Raw genomic sequence first — 13,154 nt, 5'->3', positions numbered from 1 at the left:
TGTGTTGCAATTTTAGAAAATAGAAAAATACTGAATTCAGTGATGGATATACGAATGAAAAGTGTTAAAAGAAAAGGTACAGATTTTCTCCACTATTGCAAACACAAACCAGAAGAGCTGCAGTCTGGTCAGAGACATCTTACTGAAATCAGAGTTTGTTGTCCAGCCATCTATTTCCTTTCATGTGAAAATATTATAATAAGCATTTACAAAAAAAAAAAAAAAAATTAAAAATTAATCTATATAGGCCCTATAGAATTGTATCTTGTATTAATACACATTGTAAAAGGACCCTATGTTATGCTTTGAATAAATGCCTCTTTTTCTTGATATTGTAGATTACAAGTAACAAGTATAGTTCATTTTAAACCTTGTTCCTAGAGATGCCATTTCTTGTAGAATTTTAGATTCTCCGAATATCTTAAGAGTTTAGGATAGAGTCACACAATTAAGATTAAATAATGTTTTATTATATATCATGGAAATGCACTCCTGCATTAGAAATCCTTATAATACGAGGGTTGATCCGAAAGTAATGTTACAAATGCTATAAAAAAAACTTTAGAAATACAATGTTATCAACAAAATTTGACATACTATTGGACTTTTGCGAGAGGCACTGACTTTTGCAGTCGACGGCTTACTTTGACATTTAAATCTGCCTATGTACGGAGGTACGGAATTGACATTAGACAGGAAAACATTACTTTGGAATAAGAGAAAATTTTTGTTGGGTATTCCGGAAACTGCGTTTCCATCCACACTAAAGTCTGTGATTTTGGTAGCGGATTGCGTTTCCTGTTGCATTTGACATGCTGATTTTTTTATATCAAATACGAAATCCATGTTTATAGTAATCAATGGCTTGCTTGATATCTGACATGTCGGTAATATTTACTTCGATCATGAGATACTCAAGAATAGTTAGTGAAGATGCATTCAAGTCATACATGTATGTATTTTGAGGTGCTAGCTTGTGAAGATTAAGTCAAATGTAAATGATTAAAAAAAATGTAAATGAGTATTGTTTTCAGAACAAAATGCCCTGTTAAACCTTTGTTTCTTTTCTGAACATTTCACAAATATAAACTTTAAGAAATAAGCTTTTCAAAAGCTTTATGATCTTTCATGATCCCTGGGTCATGTCTTGAATGTTTTGTGAGAAATTGTTGTTTTAAAGGGGCTGGGACATAGATTTGGAGCACATTTTTTTTAAAAAAAAATTTCTAAATAATATCATGACTAATATGTTGCTAGGGTTTTGCACACCAAAATTAGTGAAATATATTAAAATCATGTTAACATGATTAAGAAAATTCTTTTATCTGGAAATTATTAAAACTACAATTTTCTGGATGCATTTGATTGACATATCCTTGCGCTTTCGCAAAGTAAACTTTATTCATAATACTTAACAAAATAAGAAATTTTGTCGTGTATTATAAAAAATATGAAAATTATAATCCAGAAAGTTTAGAGTAGAAATGCTAGAAACCAAAACCAACTCACCAGTATTGTCAGTCCATGCTCAGTGATGTATGCAGACTAAACAAACTGAGCACACCCGGTAAAACGTATAAACACTTACAATAACAGAGCTAGTGCTCTGTTTACAAACACAGATGTTTGACATAATGTTATGAAGAATGTCATTGTCATTGAATTCTTAGAATATTCATGTAAGTTCAAATCATTAAACTGAAGTTATTTTTTGAATAAAAATAGACATTTAAAATTGTAAACAATGCAACTGTGTCCAGGCCCCTTTAAATTCTCTATAAGTTCTTCACAGTCTTGTAGCATCTACTATTGATTTACATCACTTATGAATTGTTGTAGTAAGTACATCTGAACTCATTACAAGCTTTAGCAGCTAGAACAATAACATATTGTAATAATTCTTTTTATTACTTTCAGTTAACCAAAGAATGAAGGATGGATGGTAAACATTTTTTTAAAATTAATTTGTTAAAAGTTTAGATGAAAATAAGGATTCTGTATTAAACAAAATTTTCATTTTTAATAAGCTTTCACTTTCAACCTACCTGTAACATGTTGATAGTGTGACCGTTAGGGCGAATGCAGATATGTAGTATATGTGTATTACTGGATACGTAGATCCGCCTCTTCTCACCGCATGAGGCAATTTGAACGTCTAGACTGTGACGTTACATGACATCTGATTTACTTGCATTACCATAACAAAGTCTGAAAAGTGCAAATTTTAACAAAGAACATTTAATCTACTTTTTATCTGCAATATATCCATTAAATCAAGGTGAGTTTATTATTTGGTGAACTTTTGTTATTACCACGAGAACATAGTTAGCAGCGAGATGCATACATGTTGCTTTGTGGGTCTCAAGGTAACTGCAGAAAAAAATCATTTGGATCAATGTGTGAAGTCCTTTGCCTAGGTGTTGCTTTAAGAGCTTGCAGTGACGAGCGGTGCTTTGCACTGCTCCCTCCGATCGCTTTAATGTTTCACTTCAGCAGATCTTCTGACTTGTTTCCTACTAATTGTTATGGTATTGTTTTAATTTTGACCACAGATAACTCAATACAGATAACTCGAGACAGGGGAAGCTTACTCCATCAGGGATCCTTGCCCTCTTCTTTCTTTGTATCATTCAAAGGATCTATGAGATATATCTCTGTTTATTATTTTCACATATGTTACCATTCAACATGTTCAAATCATGAACACACAAGGATTCAGCACCCAGTGTAAAGTACGACAGTGTTTTCAATGTCAGGGGGAGACAGAATTCTACTGTAACACGTGTAAATATGATCTGTGTCTACAGTGTAAAAACAGACATGTTATTGATCTAGATACCATAAATCATGATGTTATAGTTTACAGAGAAAAATATGAATACATTTCAAAACAAGAGACGTGTTTGAGACACACAGACAGAATCTATGAAAAGTACTGTTACTCTTGTAAACTTCCTTTATGTGCCCAATGTACAGAACACAGAAATCACAAAATCCTGGACATCAGAACAGCATATAAAACAAACCGACAAGAACACAGAGAAATCCTCCACAGGATCAGAAGTGAGACTCTTTATAATAACCATTTTCTCCTGGCAAAGGTCAAAACTGATGTTAAGACTTGTCACACAGAAACATCAAACTATCAACCAAAGATGTCAACAAAAGCCCAGCGACTGAAGAACCTCATTGATACTGTGGTATGTGATGTTAAAATCAAATTCAAAAGTTTCATGATTCATAGATTACAAGAAAAGAACAGACACCTTGCTAACATAGAAAACTATGAAAACAGCTATGAACAGTCAGCAAACAGACCAGTTAAATTTCTCTTATTCCTTAAAAAGACCAATGTCCCCAAGATACTGGGCACTCCTCATCTTATGCAAAATGCTCTTCTCTCCCTGGCTGATGAAATAAACATTGAGGATGTAATTAAGTTAATGAGTGAAATCCAAATTATAGAGTCAGGAAAAAGACAAGTAAGAAATGAATACCTGCTGAAGCTGATGTCTACACCCGTGTTACACAGATCTGTTAAAGTGAAAATTTCTGTTCATGTAATGCATATATCATGTGTTAATTCAGATCAAATCTGGATCAGTGATAAGCACAACTACATTACTAGTTTTATTTTGATGAACACAGCAGGGGACATACTGCATCATCTTACAGATACTAGTATAATTGACTATAAATGGACTAATATATATGGAGCACACACAGTGAACAGTAAGGGTGAATTGATTTATATAGACTGGAGTGATAACATTTACAAACTTTCTACAGATAACAGAACACAGTCTACATTGGTAAAAGGAATGGATCCGTGGGAACCTAGGTGTGTCTATTGCTCCACCTTCAATGGAGATCTACTGGTCGGGATGTTTAGTTTTGATGAAAAGGCAGGCAAGGTAAACCGATACATTAGCACAGGGCAACACATACAGACAATACAACACGACAACAAGGGTCAGCAACTGTACAGTAATCCTAGATACATTGTAGAGAACCGCAATGGAGATGTTATTGTGTCTGACATTACCCAGGTAGTGGTGACAGATCATGGAGGAAGACATAGGTTCTCCTACACAGGACCACCATCAGGATCACAACTTTTACCATATGGAATCTGTACAGATGGCTTGTCACACATCCTGGTGTGTGATACCAGCACCCGCACAGTACAGATGATTGACAAAGATGGTCACTTTCTGTCACAGATACACACACACCAGCAAGGAATAAACACACCACACAGCCTTAGTTATGACAACAAAGCTCACCTCCTCTGGGTTGGATCATGGGACGACAACACAGTGTGTGTATATAGATACATACAAAGAAAAAGCTGTGAGACAGGTAATTGTAGTTCATTAATTAGATATATGTACACATCCTTAATGTCACATATCATACACCCCACAGGAAATTGTAATGAGAGAATCTTTGACGTTGTTTATTATGTAACAGGAAAGGAGAAAATGTATGGCTGGACCGGGAATCGAACCCAGGACCCCTGCATTACTAGTCAGGTGCTCAAACCACTGAGCTATCCAGGCCGATTTGGGTTGTGTCTTCGAGGGCGAAGACAATTTAAGGAGGGAGGAATGTAATGGTTTGGGCCGTGGATATCAGCCTGGGTAGCTCAGTTGGTAGAGCACCTGACTGGAGATTCAGGGGGCCCGGGTTCGAATCCCGGTCTGGTCCGCTGCATTTTTCTCCTCTCCTGTTACATTTGGTGCCGTGCCATGCCCTGGAAGTGACAGGTGAAAGATCTGCCAGGGAAGAGCCTGGGTTGGTGTCTTCGGGGGCCGAAGACCTTTAAGGAGGGAGGAATGTGGCGGTCAGACGGGTTCGATCGCCGGTGGCCAGATAGCTCAGTTGGTAGAGCACCTGACTGGAGATTCAGGTGGCCCGGGTTCGAATCCCGGTCTGGTCCGCTGCATTTTTTCTCCTCTCCCGTTACAATTGCATTGATTGGTAATAACTTATGATGCATTCAACAATGGTACATTTTGAGCTTATCTACCACATTTTCATTTCAAAAAAGGAATAAGTTAGTTAAAGTGTGTACCTGAGTGAGAGACACTCAAAATTGGCATCCCCAAAACTAATACATGATACAGATCAAATTTTTATGTATATGCATGGACATTTCTGTTGGGTAATGCCTTTCATTTAATTCCAGGTGATGAAGTAGCTGACTAGTCCCTTTGAATCCAATCCGAGGAAAATTTTGTGAAATTATGAAATACTTTTGCAGAGTTTGTCCATGTCGCAACCCTCCCATGAACACTGAAAAAATTTAAAAAAAACACATTACTACTTCTGATCTTTGTCTTTTAAATTTCATACCCTGACTTGACCAGTTTTATAGCAATGTCAAAATAGATAAGAATATGATCGAATTTTGATGTATTTGAATACAAACAACAGTGTTTAAATGAAACTAAAACTCTTAAGCTTAACAAAGGAAAAGGTCAGATAAGGGTCATTTTGGCCCCTACTTTCAGATGTCTCATTGAGTGATGCAACAATTCTGAATTCATTATCAGAAACCTGTTCTCATCTCTGTATCAAAATTAATATTGATGTTAAGTAATTCATTGGAAGGTCATGCATTTTGTTGATTTCTGAATTTCCTCATTTTCAATTATATTTAAGGAGGTTCAATCCCGATCTTTTGAGCAGATTTTTGTCTGGGCCTTGATTTCTAAAATTCTGCATCATATTTAATTTCTTACATTAGATTTGGATTTTACAATACAAATTAAAGTGTTTTCAATTAAAAACCCACGATTAAATCCCATACAAAAAGCATTAAGTGAGGAACTATATTTTGTGGCGGAAGGTTTTTCAGAAGAAAATGATCAATTTTGTCTTTCGAAGTATTTACAGTACAGTACAGTTTGGATTCCTCTTTTTCCATGCAGGCTACACACAGAGTTATTTCAAAATGTTTTATACTGGTCCTGAAATATTTATTAAATTAACTTTAATGAATTCTATCATCATATCGTGACAAATATAGGAAAATAAGTTCTGAAAGTCCAGGAAAAATCATAAAATTAACACTTTTTTAGTAATATCTAAAAATTTACATCAAAGACCCCCACTTTTGATTTACTTTTCTGAATATATAAGATAACTTTGATGATTCTGCTCAAATTCAGCAAAAGTGTAAGACTTTGAAATAATTTTTTTGGTTGTTAAAGTTTTAATGCCTGAAAAATGACATTTTTGGAGTGCAGAAAGGTCAAATAAATGATTATGCAAAGTAATTTGAAACTTTTTATTTGTCACAATTTTGATGTGCCTTTTTAAGATAGAATAAGAGTATATTTGGTCGCATGATTTATATTTGGATAAAAAATATTGGAGGAAAAACTTCGAAGAAGTGATTTATGTTTATGACACAATTTCAGTGCAAAAAGGTCATCATAAATGTACCGTAGCGCCAAAAGAAGCATATTGACCCCCCAATTTTTGTTATGATTTTTTATTAAGCTATGTTTATTAACACTAAAAATATACTTGACAAAAAATTCTTAACTTTTGATATCAGGATCCAACCTCTTTAAGGTACATATCTTTCATAAAACACAAAGCGTATGAAGCAAAACAATTGGAAATATCAGGAAGCTGACAATCATTGCAGTTAAGATCATCTCTCTTTGGGTGGATCTGACATTGTTCTGTAATCGGCAATGCTTGTTTCCTTCCGGGCCCGTAGGAAGCAAATTCAGTTTTGGGGGGCGCAGCCATACATTTTCAGTTGACAGTTGAGGGGGCACTACCAAAAATTTCCTGACAAGCCAAAAAAAAAAAAGGTCTCAGACGTTTTTATTGAGGGGGCACAAGCATTTAGAATCTATGTTTACTATATAATCTATATATAAGAATATATAGTCATCTATATATCGGCAAAATAATCGTGCCCCCCCCCCTATATATATATATATATATATATATATATATATATATATGTATGTATGTATATATATATATATATATATATATATATATATATATATATATATATATATATATATATATATATATATATATATATATATATATATATATATATGTATGTATGTATGTATGTATGTATGTATGTATGTACAAGAAACAGTATGATATTTACAGTCATCTTACATTATAATCCCACCTCTGATGTATAAGAGGTCCGTGTTTGCTCTGCTCCCGATTTGTATTGTTTTCATGGAGTTTTGAGCTTGATTACTGTTTGTTATCTCCATATTTCATTCCTTTCTGGTTCTGATTGTCCAGATTTCCAGATTAAATTAAATTCAGTTTATTAAAAACTCTTGTTTAAACCACCTGTTAACTCGGGTTAGGAAAAAATCAGAAAGCTATCCAGAGATTAGTACATTAGTTTGCACTCAATGAAATTCGACTTTCAATGACTAACAAGTGAGAATATAAGACACTTAATTGTATATCACAATTTTTGAAGGGGGGGGGGGGGAGAGAGAGAGAAGAGAGTTAAAAACCTATATAGCTTTTGAGTGTTATCTAAAAAGGAAAGCATGGGCGGGGGATGTCTTTTAGTAAATTTATATCGACTTTATTACTAAACTCTATATAATATGTTTTTATGAGGAAATGTGAAGCGATTCTTTCAAAAACCTAATAAACGGAATCTTTTATATACAAATCATTATATTACACAAGTGTAATCTGCACAAAGGCAGATCTTTGAATGGGGCGAAAATTTAAAAAAAAATCGGAAAGGAACCTGCATGGGGCTGCAATGATTAAAAAATAATTGATCAAAAGAAAAAGATCATAAAATTAGTACATGTATTTCATTTTGGCCGGGGTATAGGGGGGCGAATACCCCCTTCTCTCTCTCTGTCTTTCTCTCTCTGCGTTTTTCATATTTTTTTCAAAATACGACATATTTCTACAATGAGTCTAACAGCTTTTATTTTTAAATATGAGATTTTTTGACAAATTGTTGCGTTTATTCGTGTCACTATAGTATGATGTGTTACAATTGTTCTGTATAATTTACAATTTTTACTTCATCTTGTCAGTTCTGTGAGATCTATTCGTAAATTTAATAGAGTATCCAAAAAAATATTGGTTAACAAGCTTATAAATTTTCAACACTTTTTTTTTTTTTAAACTTTTGATGTCTTATTGTTCTTTAAAAATTATGTCAGTATAGCATACAAAGTATTAATTTTAATTTATTCTATCAGCCATGATCCTTTTGATAACCGTTCGTACACTCTCGGTATTTATCACAGATCACATTACAATCTATCGTGTCAGATAAACGTTTTATTATATACATAAATATTTAATAACTTTACGTCCAAGTCTGAAGATCATTAGCTTTTACGATGTAAAAATGTTATATATCAACAGCTAAAGAAAGACAACTCTGAACTCTCTTCTGGAGAGCTAAATGCATTTGAAACGGATACATGGGAATTTAATTTCTGAAGAGAGAGTGGCATGACACTTTTGTAATAAAAAAGATTGGCCGGGCATGGAGTCTATAATATGAAGAATGTCGACCCCTTTCATTCTTTGTTATACAATTTCGTTTAATTTTTACTAATTTGAATAAATTAAAGCAACAATGAAAGAAATCATAACTAGATGCTGTCATGAGACAGTAATACCCGCACTAAGGTGTTTGCCTCTAAATGCACACTCCTTCATATTGGGCTTACCAAGGAAAAAGTCCAAATAATCCTATAATTTACACAGTACATGTATTCGTCAAATCGAGCATAAAATGCTCAGGTGACCATGTGACCCATGAACCTCTTATACGCATTTCATATACTTAATTCATTACCAATCTGAAATATCAGAATTTAATTAATGTTGTAAATTAGGTTTTAATAAAAAGGGGGGGGGGGATATAAATTTTTGGCCCATAATTGGAACTTTTTAAATTAAATTTATCTTCTCAACAACAAATAATATTATTTAAGTACAAAGCGTTTTTGATGAATTTATCAAAATGTACAAACTTTTTTTAGTATTTGATTAGGCAAAAACCTCCTTGAAAAGCCATACCCAATCAATTTATATGTGTCCCCCCCCCCCCCAAATACACACACACACAATTTGCCTGTTTTTGGAAATAGGCCTAGATGGCAAAGTTATGTTAAAACATCGTTTGTTATGATAATTTAAAATTTGTTCTTGTACTGTACATGTATGTGAACACCTTTTTGAAAATTTCTACATCACATTGGGCTTGCGTCACCCTACCAGTACTAGTACTAGTTTTACCATTATCATTTTTAGATTGCACATGCCATGTGACATGGTGTAGTGTTACATGTATATCAGTGGAAATTAATTCATTTTGTGTTTTAATTGGATTATATTTCATGAAGTTGACAGGACCTATGACAGTCGGTAAGTACAAGTTTAAGTATAGATTGGGGTAAAATAAACCAAAATGCAAATGGTTAGGTTAAAGTTTAAAAAGGATCAAAGATCATCGGCAATCTCCTATGCAGAGTTGTCGTTCGTTTCTCTCTCAGACACTGAATGTATGAGCCGATCGTAGAGAGTGGATCATCGATGCCACAATAGACGAATTTCACATTCTGAAGAGTTATCTCCCGTTGTCGACATTACATTCAGTTACAGGCATAGATCCGGGAATTTTTTTCCGGGGGGGAGGGGGGTCCACACCTCGGTCCAAAAAAATTCCAGCCCAGAATTTCCTGAGGAGCAAAATAAAAAAAAAACAAACAAACAAACAAAATAAAAACAATGATGGTGGGGTCCATGTTTTTAAAGGGGGAGGGCATCCAAAGTCATTTTTTATTTGCTTCTGTAAATCAGTATATAGTCCTATTTAAATAACTCTGCAAATTCCAGGGGGGGGGGGGGGGTCCAATCTCCCTAGCCGCTCCCTGTCCCTGAAATGACAAATGATCATGCGACTCCTAAATAGTAGAAAATTTTTCCATTTGACTAGACATAATTTTGTTTCTTGTGTTATTATGTTATGTACATCTAATGGTTTAAGGTTATGAACCCTTGAGGTCATCCCCACTCTCTTGTTCATAATATGACTACATCAAATTAAATAGAAGTGCATCAATGATAAGATTACTTGACATTTCATTCATGAATTTGGGTCAACCTAGAATTAGGAATGAAAATCATTCAAAGAGATGGACCATTAAACTATTTGTATGTATTCACATTTTTTTTTATGTCAAACCAAAGTATTAGACTAGTTTGCATACATGAACAAACTGGGGTCTGGGAAGGGGAAGGGGCAAGGGGAAGGAGTTATCTCTTTACGTCTTAATTAATTGTTGAAAATTCCTAAAATGAATGTTAACCTTAAATCCGACTTGTACGTCTTCATTATTTTTAAGTGGTGGTGTCTCCGTATGAGTGAAAAATTCCCAAGAGGGACATTTAACAACAAACAAACATTAATGACTTAAAAAACACAATATACATGTACATGTTTATTAGTCAATGGATATACTTCTGATCATATCTCTAGTTCTCCCTTGAATCAGAAATGATGATATAAATATTTTAAGAATGATTAAGAGTTGAAAAGGTTGTGCATTTTAAAATTCACTAAGCCCTGTGGTTGAATTAGCTATACCAGTTTAGCTTATTTTGCTACTCAAAGCACCTTGATTAACTATTTTTAATCATACTGTTTTCTGAAATGTGAAGTTTTTTCAACATGGATACAAGTCATACCTTTTCAGCTTCTGAAAACAATTAATGCATGAAAAAAAAACTGCTTTTCAAATACTGTAACTCTTTCCAAGTACTTGTGATCATCAGTTTTTAGCTCACTTGAGTTTTTCTGGTTTTCTGATCACATTTTGTTTGTCATTCATCTGTCCGCCTGTAAACTTTTCACATTTTTGTCTTCTTCACTAGAACCGCCGGGCCAATTTCAACCAACCCAGCCACAAAGCATCTTTGGGTAAAGGGGATTCAAGTTTGTTCAAGTGAAGGGTCACACCCTCTTTCAAGGGGGGATAATCAAGAATTAGTGAAAATTTGGTGGTATCATTTTAAAAAAGTCTTATCAAGAACCACTGTATAATTTTTATTTGTATTCTATAATATTCCATTTGGATTCTATAATTTTCCATTTGGATTGTATAATGTTTATTGGTATTCTATATTTTACATTTGTATTGTAAAAAAAATCATTTGTATTGTATAATTTTCCATTTGTATTCTATATTTTCCATATTTGTATTGTATAATTTCTTATTTGTATGCGATAATTTCTTATTTGTTTGCGATAATTTTTCATTTATATTGTATCCGAAAATTGTTTATTTATTTCGTTACGAAGGATGTCATTGGTCATTAGTTTGTATAAAGACAGTGTAGCTTCAAATTTGTTAAAATTATGACCCACTGGGGTAGGATGGGGCCACATATGGGGATCCAATGATTTACATAGAAAAATGCAGGGGATTTTTTCCATCATAAATCTTCTTCTCATGAATAGCAAGGGCATTATTGTCGTCCGTTTTCACAAAAGGGACCTAGGGGACATTAAATCTCATTTGTCTGTCAGTCTGTCCGTTTGTCAGTCTGTCCGTCTGTCACAATAAATTTAACCTTGGTCATAACTTCTGAATAATAAGAGATAGGGATTTCATATTTCACATGTACATTACCTACAAGAACTTTCTAAACATACCATGATTTTTGAACCCATGGCCTTGACCTTGAAGTTTGACCTACTTTTCAAAAAATTTAACATTATTTCAAATGATCATTATGAAAGAGAAAAGATAGGGCGTTCATATTATACATGTATATTACCTGTGACAAGACCTTTCTAAATATATCATGACTTTTGACTCTGTGACATTGACCTTGAAGTTTAACCTACTTTTCAAAAATGTTATATTTCCTTATAACTTTTGATTGAGAAGAGATAGGACTTTTATATTTGACATGTACATTACCTGTAACAATATGTTTCCAAGCATGCTATGATTTTTTACCCCTTGACCTTGATGTTTTACCTAATTTTCAAAAATTTTAACTTTGGTGATTACCTTTGAATGACATATGATAGGGCGTGCATATTTGAAACAATATGTCATAAATAATGGCATCCCATCCACTAGGACACGGAAAGCAGGGGACCACAATTCTTTGAATTTGCTTGTTAGTCATTTTGATATGGAAACATCCTCATATAGTGTAGATTCAAGTTTTTTATGCCCTGCCATGAATATGGCCGAGGCATATAGTGTTTGTCATGTCCGACTTCAATAAAACGTCATATGCTGATACATACTGATGTAAGCTTTTCAACTGCATCAAAATTTTTGACCTTGAATTTTCCTTTGACCTTGACCTTACTTTTCTTAAATTAGTGTCTAGATCAGTTTTGAATAAACAATTCAAGATATATTTATCAAACTTCATATGCTGATATAATTATACTGCTGAGAGATATCAATTGCATCAACTTTTTTGACCTTGACTTTTCCTTTGACCTTGACCTCACTTTTTTAAATTAGTGTTTAGGCCAAACAAAAAAATATGTGTGGTTCCGGTTACACTTCCAAAAAAATTAGGGTAGGTAGGTAGGGATTTTTATTTTTTTTTTTATTTTTTTTAATTTTTTTTTTTTTAACAAAATGATTTTCTTAATTTTTTTTTCTAAATAGTACCTATCACTGCTTTGCAAATGGCATTTAGATGTGGTGTGATAATAAACTAGTCAATATTGGTAGGGGACACCTACATGCTAGCTTGCTTTGGATTTAACACTATTAAACACTTGCACTATGTTTTGCAAGGAGGCCGTCATTGCTGAAACTAAAACTTAAACTGGAGCCATTGATGGAAATTGGGGGAAATTCCGGAAAAATATGAAAATTGCCAAAAAAAAGTTTAGGGTCGGGGGTATAAAATAGGGAAGGTCGGGTAACCCGAACCACACATATTTTTTTATTTGGCCTTATCTACATTTTAAATAAACCATTTCTGATATTTTTGTTGAACTTCTATGCTAATAGTAAATACATACTGATATAAGTTTTTCAACTGCATCAACATTTTGACCTCAACCTTTCCGTTGACCTTGACCTCTCTTTTCTCAAATAAGTGTTAAGCTCAGTTTTAAATAAATC

The 13,154-nt window shown here is 33.6% G+C and overlaps 1 protein-coding gene and 1 non-coding gene across 2 annotated transcripts; both read left to right on the top strand.

Annotated features, from left to right (window-relative positions):
* The first annotated feature begins 869 nt into the window (after positions 1-869).
* Positions 870-5,529, top strand: LOC133180730 (uncharacterized). The gene is made up of 4 exons (XM_061315198.1): positions 870-952; positions 1,918-1,942; positions 2,553-4,362; positions 5,192-5,529. The coding sequence occupies exons 3-4, from the start codon at positions 2,700-2,702 to the stop codon at positions 5,209-5,211; spliced, it is 1,683 nt and encodes a 560-aa protein (XP_061171182.1). The 5' UTR covers positions 870-952; positions 1,918-1,942; positions 2,553-2,699; the 3' UTR covers positions 5,212-5,529.
* Trnas-gga (transfer RNA serine (anticodon GGA)) lies at positions 4,870-4,942 on the top strand. The gene has a single exon. It is a non-coding gene; the product is annotated as a tRNA-Ser (tRNA).
* Positions 5,530-13,154: the final 7,625 nt, after the last annotated feature.

The sequence above is a fragment of the Saccostrea echinata genome, unplaced genomic scaffold, assembly GCF_033153115.1.
Source record: "Saccostrea echinata isolate AGI-Se365-2 ecotype Australia unplaced genomic scaffold, CSIRO_AGI_Sech_v1 ptg000007l, whole genome shotgun sequence".
Taxonomy (NCBI): domain Eukaryota; kingdom Metazoa; phylum Mollusca; class Bivalvia; order Ostreida; family Ostreidae; genus Saccostrea; species Saccostrea echinata.
This window is presented reverse-complemented; position numbering and strand designations above follow the sequence as displayed.

Bases quoted from the DNA above. Each gene is read 5' to 3' on its own strand.
- LOC133180730 (XM_061315198.1), top strand. From the start codon at position 2,700: ATGAACACACAAGGATTCAGCACCCAGTGTAAAGTACGACAGTGTTTT. The intron at 4,363-5,191 runs GTAATTGTAGTT...ATTTAATTCCAG, and splicing joins AAGAAAAAGCTGTGAGACAG to GTGATGAAGTAGCTGACTAG.